Source organism: Pleurodeles waltl, chromosome 6, assembly GCF_031143425.1.
Source record: "Pleurodeles waltl isolate 20211129_DDA chromosome 6, aPleWal1.hap1.20221129, whole genome shotgun sequence".
Classification (NCBI taxonomy): Eukaryota; Metazoa; Chordata; class Amphibia; order Caudata; family Salamandridae; genus Pleurodeles; species Pleurodeles waltl.
The window spans coordinates 106,646,915-106,662,447 of NC_090445.1; the positions used below are offsets into that span (position 1 = coordinate 106,646,915).

The 15,533-nt window shown below is 42.1% G+C and overlaps 1 protein-coding gene across 5 annotated transcripts in view; it reads left to right on the forward strand.

Annotated features, from left to right (window-relative positions):
- Positions 1 to 15,533, forward strand: part of CACNB1 (calcium voltage-gated channel auxiliary subunit beta 1) — a 335,868-nt gene that overhangs the window by 168,006 nt on the left and 152,329 nt on the right. For all 5 annotated transcript variants that reach the window (XM_069237464.1, XM_069237466.1, XM_069237468.1 and 2 more), the window contains one exon: positions 4,734 to 4,853. In XM_069237464.1, the coding sequence (XP_069093565.1) occupies positions 4,734 to 4,853 (120 nt within the window). The remainder of the gene's footprint in view (positions 1 to 4,733; positions 4,854 to 15,533) is intronic.

Sequence of the window (15,533 nt, forward strand, 5' to 3'; positions counted from 1 at the left end):
GAGCACTTCGTTGTTAGTAGCATTTGCATTGCTGTCAATTAATTTGTAATTAGGACATTCATAAACCTTTATAGCCTTCCCTTTATTCCAAACATAACTAATGATCCACACCATCACTAGCAAGCATCCGGAAAATTTGGACAATCCCTTTATCATGTTTTAGTTACTCTTACTCTCACTAAGTCTCCAATCTTAAAATGTTTCACTGTCATCCTTTTGTCTACCAGTTTTCACGTTCTGTCACCTCTTGATGTGCCATCAACCAGGGTTACTTAAGATAAGAACAATGACTCTTCCCTTTCAGCTACTCAATGGTGACTTTTCTCCTTCACCTCTTGGTGTGACGTGATAAGCCCAATTGAAATCATTCATAGCTTTAAATCAACCAATACCCTCACTTACAGACAACTGTATTTGCTTCTTTAACACACAGTTCCACTCTTCAACATTGTAATTACTTTGTGGAAAATGTACTGACATACAGACAAGTTTAATTCCATTGTTCTTATAGAATTCTTCCATATTATATAAAACTGGTTGCTCCCCATTATCTGTAGCTAATCCCTTGTGTAAAATGTTTCATCAACAATTTCTTGTTTTTCATTTTGGCCTGACAAACTTGATCTCCAGGTACTGTGGACAATGATCATTATCCACCAGAGCTTATACAAAAGTTGGGCCACCAAGGTGAAATGATCCTGAGATGTCCAGTGCTACTTTCTCCCAAGATATTTAGACACCACAATTTCCTTATTAGCAGACAATGTCTTCTGGGATTCATCGTGATTTATCAATCCAGGTTCAGGCAGTATATAAGCTCACACTTTCTCATTCACCTATCGACAGCTGGCCACCAAAATCAGATCGAAATATACTTTTTGTTCCATTCATGCCAGGATATCCAAAATGCACACGCTTCATAAACCTTCCGCTTAAATTGCTGGGAACAAAATACAAATCTCCCCAATATACTATATCAACATAGTGTAAAATTTCATTCATTTATGAAAACACAGACACAACTGCCCATCACTTTATGTGGAAGGGAGAAATTGTGTATTCTGAAGGCAGATCAAGAGTACTGAGTACCATAGAACCCATCACATTCGACAACATGTTACGGGTGTTGAGCAACGGATGCCACTCAAACCATGCATTTCTATTTAAGTCTAAGAAATCCCCACAAAGTCTGGTTGTTCATCCTGGTTTGTGAGCCTAAGCTATAGTCCTTCTCATTCATATTCAGAATATGCAGGCTTTGCATGAGAATGGTGTGTTGTTTTTCATTAGAAACAGTTTGGGTCAGTTGTTCGCCTTCCTAGACGTCACTTTATGCAGAAAAACCTAGATTCATTTCTCTATAGAAACTCAAGTAGATAATAGGCATTTAATGAGACTAATCTAGAGAGGAGACGTGCAAAACTTTGTTATGCAGCCTTTCATATCAATCTTCTATATCATTCTTAATCCCTAAAAGGCTTACACACAAACATAAAAATACAGTAATTCACACTCCTACTTTACTCTTGTCCAGTTGCTGTTGGCACAAAATAGTTGTAGTGTTTAGTGCTGGTAATTGCAACTTGTCAAGACATGCCGCCTAACACACTTTTAGGTCCCCTTGATAAGGAGGACTGGTGACAATATGCCCTTGGTAACTTGTTGGAAGTGTGATCTGGGCATGGTGTGGCAGAGCATGCACCCACTATTCAGTCCTTTGAATTTATTTCATGTTTGGCAATAAAGTCTCCATGTCCCATTGGCCTGGAGAACGAGGCTGCAGGGAACTGACCATACAAGGGCCAATGCAGTACTCAATTTTATGGTGTCTTAATCTGAACTGCTATTTAAACATATGCTTCACATAATCTAATTTTGATCTCCCCATTGATTTGAAATTGTTAATGGATGGTCCACTTCTCCCTGTTACAAGACTCTTCAAGACCTGGCACGTTCCTGTGAGCGTTTGTATCTGTCAGTGCATATGATGCATCTCATATGCAGCTGGACTTCAGGAGCTAGAGTAAATGGGACACTATAAAGGAAGCTAATGTGTCTCAAGCTTTGCATATTTCATGAAAGGCTGATCCATTTCAGATCTTATAAAAGTGCATGCTTTCTGCGGCTTTTGTGAGCATCTTGTGGGATGTAAATTTGATTTGTGGTGTACCGCACGGTTCACTCCTGGGTCTGGTCTAGAGAATTAATGCCATAGTGCACCGTGAGATAAATCATAATAATAGTTGGACTTGTGAGGGCATCAGTTTATTTAATTAAAGCTGTTTTCATAGCGTTGACCTAGTCACAAGGCAACCAAGCTCTTTAAATAAAAGATCTTAATGACATTTAATATAGTTCATGATCCAATTGAAGTCCTTAGAGGAGATGAATTGTGTAAAAATATCAGGGTTGTCCAGAAGCACTAGAGACTGCAAACCCAAGATCATGGAAAAAAATATATCTTTTGTGCTTGCCAGGAAATCACAAAGAGATCTGGTGGACCTGAGTGCTTTTACTATTGCAGAATTCTCCAGCATGTCAGGAAAGATCTACAGTAGTGGATCTCACTCAAGCGATGGGAAGTGGGCGTTTCAAGACATGCGTTGTCTTGGAATGTTGGGAGCGCCCACAAACATGTTTTTGTGGGTATTCTCAAACACTTCTCCAGCTCCTTTCCAGACTGGAAGTGTCCTGTAATTCCCCTTCCAGGTTGAAAAGGGCAGTAGATCACCCTCAGACTTCCTGGGGTTAGAAGGGAAAAGCTTTCTTCATAGAGAAAAATATTTTCTCCCCAGAGGAAAAAAATATTAATTTGCACAGAAATGTCCATTCCTCGTGGATTTCTGTGCTATGTAGAACTATGCACAGCAGTGATAGGTGTCCGCAGGAATGGCATTCTCAGTAGAACGGCTGGAAACCTGTACTCAGTGCAACGTCCGGGACATTCTACTGGGAATGATGCTGAATACCACAACGTCTTAAAAGTACATTCAGGTAGAGAGCTGCATCTCCGCACGTACTTTTCCTTTTTTATTGGTGAATAGGCCCAATATAATCTAATCATCCACAATGTTATGCGCCAAAACTGTTCTTGAATGAAAGTGCCATCTACAAGTGCCATTTACAGGCCATCATTTATAGAATCACTTCAGGCGACAGACAGCAATATGCAGTACCGAATTGTGGCATAAACAAAAAACGGGCTAACTGCTGAACTAGTATTTACATTATCTACTGTTTTTTGGCTATCTGAACACAAATTTATTAAAAATGCCTTGAGAAAGCCCTGGCCTACGCGCCTGTGGGGCGAAACATGTGTTGGCTGGCCTAATCCATACATTCCTTTGGACCTATGAGTGTCTACATTTTTACCGCAAGTTGTATGTCTTTCTTAAATAAAAAACTGGATTTGGAGCAACATTGGTATTGACTATAGCCTTGTTGATGAATGCTACATGTCTTTTGACAATTTGACTCTGAGAAACAAAAATTGCATCCACACAGTGGGACCTCACCATCTTTTGAATTGCATCATTTATAGAATCAGTGTTCACGAACATTTGCTTTTTCAAATGAAATTTAATATTGGGGAAGAGCCGAAGTATTTTTGATTTTCACAGGCATAATGGTTAAGTTGGATGTGGGAGCAAGGGTGTACCCAGGTACTGGAAGTTGCCATAAAAATATGATGGGAAGTCATAACTTTGTCAATATTCCTTATGGTGTTCCAAATCTACTTAGCACATTTAACGGTTGTGGCTAACAAGCCAGCATAAATGTGCACAATCCTCACATACATGTGAAAACCCCTCTGTGATTTCCCGAGTTGTAGGGATTTCTTCTAATGCAACACATTTCATGGTACATTTACACCCCAGCCTCAACCACTAAGGCAGTCAGTAGGATAACATTGGCAGTTACAGTGCTTAGGTGCCTTATGTTCGGTTATTAGCGACAAACACAGTTGGTGATTGATTGAGGCAGTGTCAAGCACCCATGGTCTTTGTCAATGAAGAATGCTAAGTGTCTTCATTCTTATCTCGGAATGACTACAGTTACATTTATGAACATGTTTGTTTTTTAAAGGGAGGACGCACATTTGTTTTCTGCTCTCATATGTTGTCTTGTTACGGGAAATGTGTATGACAGTACATAACCTCTACATCCCTTGGGATTTGTTTCAGATTACCAGATGTTTCTAAGGTTTTTGTTCTACGTTTGTATCATTATACTGTGATTTTATACTGTTTTATAGTGTTGATGAACGTGGTACCTGGCTTCACCCACTTTTTTTCCATCACTCCTGAGTCATATTAATTGAGACCAGCTAGTGCGAGCTGTACAAGTAGCCGTCGTTCCAGAAGCAATAGGACATATTGGCACTTTAATCCTTGCAAACCTGGTTGTTCTGTCACATTTCTTAATTAAGACTACTGGGGGTGTCAATGACAACTCAATTTGGTAATCACTCCCAGCAGTTGCATCACATTCCTCTATCTCTGGATGACTTCCTGCATCCTCTATGTTACCTCACAGATCTCAAAGGATACCTTGCATATGTGGTATGTTCCCTGAGTTGATATTAAAAGCCCAAAAGCAAGAGTGGGAGTGGTACTTGGGTTCAATTTTTCTGATTGTTTTCTTTATTTTTAACTAAGATTCTGTTGTGGTGGGGGTGTCATGGTATCTGTATTCCCTTATTCTGACTGTGGTCCTCTCTTCTCTCCTTGAAGGGGTCTGCAGAATCCTATACCAGCCGCCCCTCAGACTCTGATGTGTCCCTGGAAGAGGACCGCGAAGCCCTCAGGAAGGAGGCAGAGCGACAGGCTTTGGCTCAACTTGAGAAGGCCAAGGTGAGTGCTTCACTCTCTTTCCTTTGGGAGATGCTGTGAGTGAGAGTAAAAAGTAATGCCTCACGCCATTGCTGCCACTGAGAGTAAGTTTGCGATTTGTGGGCAAGATGACTCCTTACATCTGCAGAAGGTCCCATGTAGGTGATATGTGAGAGTAATCGGCCAGAGACATTGAGAGAGCCTGTTTAGCAACATGCACCTCTGCACTTCATGCATATATGAGGTCTCTTAAGAGCAATATTTGACTGGATGCTCCCCAGTATAATGCACAAACGCGACTCCTCAACTCTAGTGTTTATTCAGGTTGGTTCCCGAGTTCAGCATACACATACGCTGTACATTGAAAGACTGCAACCCATTAATGTATGCCAAGTTTGTTGTCATTGCTTCATTGTAGTGCGTTTGAATGAGTATTGCTTCCTCCTGTCGCGTGGGCTCTCATTATCCTAAATGAGACTACTGGATTTCTAGGTAGCAGGATCGTTCACGGTGTGGGGGACTGAGTCTAACCCACTTGGAAGGACCTCTGTCACCCTAAATCCGGTTTTGCTCCGGCTAACTAGCAGTGCCTCATCTCTCCCAAGGGGAAGGGATGATTTGGCAGCCGAGCGCATGACATCTTAGAACTTCTCAGGGAAGTCGTGGTCACTCAGATCCAAACCAGCTCTCTCATTTACAGTACGATCTCATATAAAAATGACAAAGGCAGTTTGAGTTTTATAGATTGTTTTAATAAAACGACTGCATTTTAGATATTAAGGCGTGAGCCGCAATAACCAGAACCATACAACACAGTAGGATTGAAATAGTCACGAGGAGAGTGAAACATAAGAATAATGCTATCATGGTGTTAATAATTTCTACTCTCTCTCAGCTAGTTCTATTTCGAGCACAGCATGTTAAGCTTCTAACTTGCCTTTCAGATTCCCTGGGAAGCCATAACCCCTCATACCTGAGCAAAGGCCTGTGATCTGGTTCAGCATCTGCAACGAGGCAGTCAGCGTCTAGTTGTGGTTCCCTGGTCGGAATCTCCCTCTTGCGTGTATTGGGACAAGGAAGTGTTTTTATAACTAACATGTCAGTGTGATCACAAAATGTCCCTACGCAAGAATGCCAAAGACTAAACTCCTACCACGTCTATCGGCAATGTACTAGACTGTATCCTTGACTAAAGCACAGAGTGAACAAGAATGTGTTATTGAGGACTCCAGTGCTGAAGTAGGCTAAACAGTGTGATATAAAAAATAAAACAAGACCGTAGAACTGGGTATTTGAAAAATAACAGTAGGAAGCCGAATAAAAAGCATTTAGAGCAAAGTGCACATAGGCTCTAAGCTGCGAGCAAAGGAATAAAATACATCCAGGGCAAAGTGCACAAAGGCCTAAAATCCTGAAGCTAACGCGCAACGGATACATAAAACTGACCACACTACACTCCTTTCCACACATGGTGTTCGCATTTCAAGAGGATACTGTTTCTGTTTTGACAGAAATGATATATTTGAAATGAAAATCTAAAATATAATAATTGCACAAGCATCCACCACCCTGAAATCATTCTTGGCAGAAGCACCTTTAGCAGCAATTACAGCTGTGAGTCTGTAGGGATAGTTCACTACTGACTTTGCACACCTCCATTTGGCTAATGTGGACCAGTTTTCTTAACAGAACTGCTCTGAGCTTTGATAAAGAGCACCCGTTCAAGCCAAGCCACACATTTCCGTTTGGATTTAGCCCAGTCTTCTGACTAGGCTACCTCAAGACATTTACAATTTTAACCCTTAGCCTTTCGAGTATAACTTTAGCTAGGTGTTTTGGATCCTTGTCAGGCTGACAGGTGAATTTCTATCTCAGTTTCTGCTTTCTTGCAGTAGACAGTAAACAGCCTCAGTCCAAGAGAAACATCCTCATAGCATATTGATGCTACCACAATGCTTGACAGTACAGTTGGCACTACACTGGCTGGGTTTGCGACGAACGTAACACTGCACATTATGGCTTCAGAATCTCCAGAGTATTTTCTTTGCATAATTCAAATGGGATTCTAGAAGGGCTTACTTATGTAATGGCTTCCTTCCTGCAACTCTAGTGCACAGGACAGATTTGTGGAGTGCTTTGCATATTGTTGTCGCACATATATCACCACTTTTGACTGTAAAACTTGTAAATTTTTCAGAATTGCCATTGGCCTCTTGGTAGCCTTTTTGATTGATCTCCTTCTTATGTAAGCATCCAGTTTATAAGGTGAGCCTGGCCTAGGCAGCTTGTCAGTAGTTCTATACACCTTCCACTTCTTAATAATTTTCTTAACCATATTAGACCATGCTACAGGGTGTATTCAATTCCTTGAAATGTTTGTACCCAGTCCCCTCATTGTGTCTTTTTAGGCTCCAGAACTATGTTTTGAAATTTGTTTGAAAGTTACCTGGTACATTATTACTATTAAAGGCAATATCCAGCAGAGGAAAGCTATAGGAACTTCTGAATTTATTCTGAAAATCATCCCTACAATCTAGGTTGAATCCACCTATTTTGATTTCGTAGGAAGATGGCTTAAACTGGGTATTACCGGGTGTGCATTACCGACGGACAGGTCATTCCTGTCAGGATCCATATGACCGGTGGTAGTAGAGCAACTTTTATTTGATTTCTCTATCAATGAAAAAATATAGTGATGGGAAAGAAGCAAAGAAAGGGAGTCAAAGAAGAGAGAGACAGATAGGCTGGAAGGGGGAGTCAATAGTAAAGTTTGAGGAATTTTGATCAAATGTTTCCCATTTCCCATTTCCCATTCGACCCCTATAAAGATGCCTATTTCTTCTAGTGTTCTGGAATGAGGAGGTGCATGGGAACACTAGATAACCTTAAGCATGAATTCAAGCTTCGGTCTACCCTTGATGACCTCAAGAAAGAAGTTGACAGATATTGGTGGTGTCACAGCACTGATTTGGTTAGATTTGTCAGCTGCATTTGAGACCATTGGCCTTGCCATTTTCCTGAGACCGGAGCAAGAGACAAGTGTTTCTCACTTCAACGTGAACAGCTTTTCGTTGGTAGGATGCAGAACATATCAGTGCCTCCATTTACTTCCTTTATTAAGGGTATCACTTGTAGAGTCCCACAGGGATCTTCTTTGTACCTGGCACTGTTTAATGTTAGTAAGTGCTTAAACAGTGTTCCCCACTAGATTAATCCAAGCAAACTATCATCAAAGCCAAATGGCAGCAATGCACAAATAAAATACAAAGAAGCAAAAAAGGCACTAAACGACAAAGTGTATGCTAGTGGCAAACATGCTCGGTGCAGATCGACTTGCATGCAGCCCATTCCATTCTATAATATATTCAGTGGGCCGTGTTGTTCTTAATTGCTTAGGTGCACACTTTGGTCATCGTTATCTCGTATCTATCACATTGCAAAGGGCACTGAGCATGTTTGTCATTAGCACCCCCTTTGTTGGTTATTGCCTTTTTTGCTTTTTTAAATTTTATTTTTACATTAAATTTCCATTTGGCTTTGATAATAATTTGCTTGGATTACTCTAATAAGGACTATTGTTCATGCACTCACCAACTCTACCCCAGGTCCCTAGTGATTCTTGGGTTACCCTTGCATGTTTTTAACTGTTTAATGTTAAGCACTCGAAAAGTGATGGGAGGAATGCTTTCAAATAGTCTCCCCACTCGCAATCGATCAGGGTAGCATTTCAGCACATAGATTTTCGCCCACCCCGCTACTCTGGGCAGAGTCCTTCCTAATGCAAATCAGTTCTGACCTGAACTGCTAGGCAAAGTCCAATCTTAACTGTTAGGCAAGGGACCCTCCAGAAAGAAACTCAAGCAACCCGGGACCGCTTTCTGCCCAGTTAGGACTTGTCAGTTAGTATAGCTTAGATTCTGTGGCACAGCAAGCAAGGGAGCACATACCCTAAGCCCATTAAGGCAATGCATCAAGCACAAGTTCAGATCCTGTGAAGCAGTGCAGTGGGTTATGTGGCCACTACAAATATCTTCCTGTTAGCTGTGTGCAAAACGTTTGAATCCTTTTATGGCTTCATTATTCAAATTTTGACAAAAAAAGAATGCCATTGAATAAGGATGTAATATTAAGTACTGAATGCTGTTCATTTTGTATTGCTTGCTAAATAAAAGGCCTCTTCAGGTATAATTTTTAACAAGTGGCTGACAGTGCATACTGTTGTGTAAATAAAGACATGATGCATCAAGTCTTCATTCTTATTATTAGGGGTGGCTTGACAACGCAGTGGTCTCCTGATGTACTGTTACCAATTCTTTAAAATATATCGAGATCAGGCTTTGCCTCCATCCAGAGCAGTATTGCTCATTCTATAACTAACTTTTTTAGGGTTGAGCGTGCAAGCGATCTAGCCTGCTGTAATCTCTCTGTAGGCTTTTAGCCACGCCTACCGCACTCCCATCAGTTTTGTTGGTTCGTGGGCTTGCCTTTTTAGAATCATTTTATTTTATTTGTGAAAGCCATGCATACGTCATGCCATTTCCCGTGTTTAGCTCTCCTCAAGGGCACTGGCCATCTGCTGAAAACATACGAGGCTCTGTGTTTTCACCATGGTTTGTGGACTACTTTTTTCTTTTTATTTCCTACGCAGTGCGATCTCGCTGCACATTTGCCGATACGTTTGACTGTGAGCGAACTTCTCTATCATTTTGAGTGCTCCTTCATGCTCATGCTCATGGCGTGATGCCTTAAATCGGGTCGCTTATGTAAAATTGCATTACTTTTCATTTGCATTTTATGTGGCACTAAAAGTCTGGTTAGGACTTTACAACGCTAATAGCTTTAAGTCGAGCACATGCGAGACACATTCCATTGCAAATGCTTGTTATTGTTTGCTACCTTTCCCGCTCACTGGCCAAGCCAGTAGGGCAGGCTTTGCCCCCTTACTTCTGTATTTCTTTTTACAGTTATTGCAATCATGCACCAAGTACATCAACATGTATATTCTGTTCAGCCGCTCAGGTGTGGCAGCACTCAGCTCGCTTATATTTTTGGCTGTCGATTGCTTACAAGTACAAAGATATTCAGTATTAATCAGACAAACGAACAACTTCTTAACGTGCAGAACTTAACATAAAAATGGTGTTGTGTCCAAATCACTGCAAGGTTTTCTACAATTTCTCACATTGGTATTGCCTACAGTATATTTACACCCTAGAATAATGGTTATATTGGTTTGTTCTTACAGTTTTTTCTAGCAATCAAATCTGTAGGCACTAAGGTGGTCACAGCTCCCGATAGTGACGGCAAAGGAGATGGGAGTGAGGGGGAGAGGAGGAGCAGTCTGATGCCTGATATTGTCTCCTAAAGGGTATTCAGCACACTTTTACAGTCCCTCTGATCAAGTATGGTTGAACATTAACCATTTGGGCAGCATGCACTCTGTTCAGAGAGGTTTATTTTCTGGCTTGACCTCTAAGGCCTCCATGCCCCATGCATCCCACACCCCCTCTGGCGGACCTTTGCCACATTGTCTGCTTAGTGTGCACCATGTCAGTTTCTGTAGTGGCCTACTGCCCACTGGTGTAACAAAGGCTCCCGCAGCCCCCACAGTGCAAGGAGGGTAGTTCTAGGGGTCCCCCTCAGCACAGTACACTGTGCATGGGTGGCGAGCACTTGGCCTAAGAGCTCCCGACTCGGTGGGGGATAGGGGTCCCCTCAAGTTTCGTTACGCCACTGCTACTGTCGCATATCTCGTAATCAGATGCCCAGTTCTTGAACCATCACTTCCACGCCACCACAATGCTTCTTTTAATGAAGGTAGACGCCAGATCTATGAACTTTATTATGTATTTAATAATTTTTTTTGTGGGCAGACCATACAACAAACATGCGAGTGGGTCAGCAGTGAGTACTTCTGCAGTGAGTTCGGCCGTCTCTTTCAACTCCCTGTCTCTAAACTGCATTATCCCCAGGCCATGTGATAGAACTCAGCCTCTAAGTGTCTACGCTTGGGCAGTTTGCCGCCAGTCCTGGAAACATGCGGCATATGTGCTTGGACGTCTGGTGTAGATAGTTAAATTGGGTATCCTTGAAATCATGGGTTTTGCAATTCCTTTTTAACATGTTCTAAAAAGGACTTTCACTGTTTTTTTTCTCTCATGTCTTCGCCAATGACTGCTTCCCATCTGTCTCCAGGAGTTAAATGTTTGGTTGCGTGGTGCGGTATTAATGCAGCATGGTAACTGCCTCTCTGCCGTTGCCATGTTTTAGTAGCAGCTGTAGCACTTCCAAGGTCTGTGGCGTGGCCTGGTCCTGTGCCCAGATATGCTTCAATGTAAGTGTCAACGCATTATATGTCAGGGGCCTATCCCAGGCGCATCCAAGGTCAGGTGGTGTAAGGAAACTTGAACCCCCCCTGCAAAGTACATGAAGGGGCCCCCTCCAGACTTATTCAGGAGCTCTCAGACCCGATTACTGTGCTTTTGTGTCTCTCCTTCGCGCTCATGCTGGCCATGGTGCTATGAATCGTCTCGCTTATGTCAACTTTTCTACTTTTCATTTTTAATTTATGTGACAAGAAAAGTCCAGTTAAGAATTTACAATGGTACTAGCTCTAACTCGAGCACATGCGAGTCCCATTGCGTTGCAAATGTTTGTTGCTGTTGTGCTTGGAGACTACAGTCTGAAAGTATAGTAGTGTCCACAGCGGGAGGAGTGGGAAGTATGGAGAAGAGAGTTTCGTTGGTTGCACATATTTATGCCAACAGTACTTGGCAACCGCAGGTAACTTGTTTGGCATAATGTCTCCTTCTTTGGGCCTCCCAGCTAGTCCAACTGAGGACATCTATGGAGCTCCCAAAGGATTACTTCCCTCTTGGGATTAGATGTGGCAAACATTGGTTAATACAATACCCCTGAAGATTAAGGGATGTGAGAGCATGTCTTTTTCTATTACCATCAACCCCCACTACACAATGTCTGGTGTTCTTGTATATAGGCCCCCGGGGCCATTGGGAGACTTCTTAACATCATTAGCTGAGAATATATCGCAACTAGCCCACACTAAATCTAATTTCACTGTGCTCAGGGATTTTAATCTGCATGTCGAAGAAACAGAAAATGCTCCAGCAAGGCGCTTAGTATCTGACATGAAGGCATGTGATCTAACTCAGTTGATCACAGACCCTACTCATACTAATAAAGGTCATACTATAGATCTTGTATTTTCTAACACTTGGGAACTAAAATATTTGAGATTCCATAATTTGATTTGGTCAGATTATCATCTAATTGAATTAGAAATAACTGTCCCTAAATACAAGTTAAGGGCTGGTAAATCAACCATTCGCACAAGAAAATGGCATCTATTAAAAGCTATGGACTTCAAGAAGTCTCTTGGAAAGTACAAGCCAGAGAATCGAGGAGACAATATGATTGTGCCTCTAATTAGGGATAATGACAAGCAACAGAATCTAAAAAATATAACACTTTTGTCTCATTCATTCAATAAGTGGTTATGCGATAGCCTTGACAAACTCATACCCGTCCAAAATTTAAGTGATAGACCTCGGAGAAATTTGTCACCTTGGGACACTCAACAACTACTTGAACTTAAAAGGAAGAGCAGAAAGGAAGTGGAGACTCGATCATGAAGTATAATCGAAAGTAGACTATAGGACCTTGATTCGTTCTTACCATAATGAAATAAAGGAAGCACAAACAAAATATTATGCATCAAAAATTGAAGCAGCAGCTAACTCCCCAAAATAAATTTATAAATCCCTCAAAGATCTCATTAAGACTCCTGAGAAGCCACGACACATGGCGGATCCACAAGCACAGGTGGACAATCTAGCAACTTTTTTTCACAAAAAAGTACAGGATATTTATTTATCCTTTTCTAATATTTATACAGGAGAATTTAAGGCTAGAGCACATAAGGTCAAGGAAGTAGCAATTTTTCATAATTTTACATCAATTCACAGAGAGACAGTAACTCAATCTATGGGCTCCATCAAATCAGGTTCACCATTGGACCCAGCAATGCCTCAATTCCTCTCCTTGGGCTCGTCAATACTAAACCCGGTGATTGCGGATCTAATTAATTTTTCGCTTCAGTCAGGCACAGTTCCAGATCTCTGGAAGCAGGCGGTTGTTAAGCCCCTTCTGAAAAAATCTAATCTGGACCCAGAAACTATGAATAATTACTGTCCCATCTCTTTGTTACCCGTTATAGCCAAAATAGCCAAAAGGCATGTACAGGGCCAACTCTCCTTTTTTTTTTTAGGAGAATAAGATTCTTCATCCGACACAGATGGGTTTCAGGCCACGACGTGGCACTGAAACTGCATTAATAGCAATTACTGAAGGAGCCAAATTGCAGCTTGACAGAGGGATCGAAACTGTAATTGTTCTGTTAGATCACAGCGCCGTGTTTGACACGGTAGACCTGGATGTTCTAATGGAAAGGCTACAAGAGGCGGGAATAACTGGTACCGCTCTTGATTGGCTTAATTCCTTTATTAAGGAAAGATCCTATCAGGTACTAGAAAGTTCTTGCTATTCCAAACGTATTTCAAGTTGCTGTGGAGTTCCACAAGGTTCATCCCTAAGCCCGTTGCTATTTAATATTTACATGCTTCCACTCTCTGAGATTGTCCAATCATTTGGCTTGAAACTGATTTCCTACGCTGATGACACACAACTTCTCGTCTCCTTGTCCAATAAGCAACCGGACTTCAGGACATCGCTTGGACCCTGCTTACGGGCAGTGGCTGAATGGTTGGCATCCAGTAAACTAAAATTCAACTATGGCAAAACTGAGGTGATGTTCTTTGGACATCCCAAGAACCCCTTAGTAGGGTCCACAATAATAGAGGGGCTACGTGCTCTTCCACCAGCCAAGGACCTTGTAAAAAGTTTGGGAGTCTGGTTGGACCCCCTCCTGACAATGGCCCAACATGCTAACAGAACAGCGGGAACTTCCTTCGCACTCCTGAGGATGCTCAGGAAGATACTGGCAATTCTGCCCTTTACAGCTAAGAGATTAGTTATCCAGGCCATGATAGGCACCCGGCTTGATTACTGGAATGCCTTATTTACAGGATCTCCCCAATATGTGATAGACAGACTACAGAGGGTCCAGAATGCTGCAGCACGAGCACTTTTGAACATTCCTAAACATCAGTCTGTACGTAAGGGAATATCTTTGCTACATTGGCTTCCTGTCGCCAAAAGAATTCAATTTAAAACCCTATGTTATATGTACAGAGCCCTATATAATCTCGGTCCTGAGATGACCAGACCATTAGCCACCTTTTATATACCAGGCAGACAATTGAGATCTTCCCCGGCTAGTCTGGCTAAGGTTCAGAGAGCAAGAAAGGCAAGGTGGGGAGAAAGAACCTTGTCCTTTCAAGGAGCAAAATTATGGAATAGTCTGCCGATGAATATTCGAGCATGCTCACAGGAAGTGACATTCCGTAAAATTTTGAGAACATGGCTATTTAGAGTTTGAAGTATCTGATGTTATGTTTCTTGTGATCAAGTTGTCAGCATAAAGCGCTACGAGGCCTTCGGGCAGATAATGCGCTATATAAAATCTTATAACATAACATAACATCCATTTTATCGCTCATTGTAACTGTGTGGCTGCATAGTAAAGTTCATAATGCGTGGCTCCGAGCCCTCCCTCCGCTAGGCGGTTATGCAACTTATATAGGCCCACTCTTTTCCTGCCCACGCCCCGTATCAGGTCAGAGAGTATGCTGAATAATTCTTTGAAGAAGCTTCTTCACAGGAAGCGCTGCAAAGAGGTACAGCAGCCTGAGTAGAACCATGCCCATTTGTAAGAGGCGGAGGGAACAAAACGTGTCATCGCTTTTAGTACTTTGCCTAAGTTTCCCTGTACGATATAATTAACTGTGTAAACATATACCATACAGATGGTGACTTCATTTAGGGTAACCTGGGCATAATACTTAGGTTAAAGATGTCAAACTTCCATACCGGTCGAGTCGTCTGTTCCCTCACTCCTCGCGCTCAACCTCCTACATATGTCTAAGAGGAGACAGGCATAAGTTGACCCAACTGACATTTAACCCTGATATTTCGCCAAATGCGTCCAGCATTTCGATCACCAACAGAAAGGCCTGATGTGTGTTGCGCAGACAGACAAGTGCGTCATCTGCGTACATCGAAATGATTTCCCAGGTGTCATTCACTTGTATTTCCCAGGCAGGACCTTTCTGCCTAAACAGACATGCCAAAGCTTCAGTGGCCAGTGCAAGTATGATTGGTGATAGCAAGCACCCCTGTCTGATGCCCCTGGATATGATGAATTCTTCAGTAATGTCTGCACCCGTGTGGGCTCTAGCCCTTGGGTCTGTGTAGAAAAGCTGAACGCAGCCGTGGAATTGCACTCCTAGCCACATTCTGTTCAACACCCTCATTAGGTAGGGCTATTCTAACATGTCAAAACCTTTTTCGATGTCATGTGATACTGACAACTGCAGGAGGCCTCTCCCCTCCCCCCTTGCGGTTTGTCCTCCAGCAGATGGAAAAGGCGTTGTAAGCTTAAGAATGTGTACCTGCCAGTTATGAAGCCATTCAAGTCCAAATGGTCCAGGGAGTGGACTTCTACAGTCAATCTGTTGGCAAGTATTTTTCCAGGTAGTCTAGATTGAGTAAAGATAGTAGTTT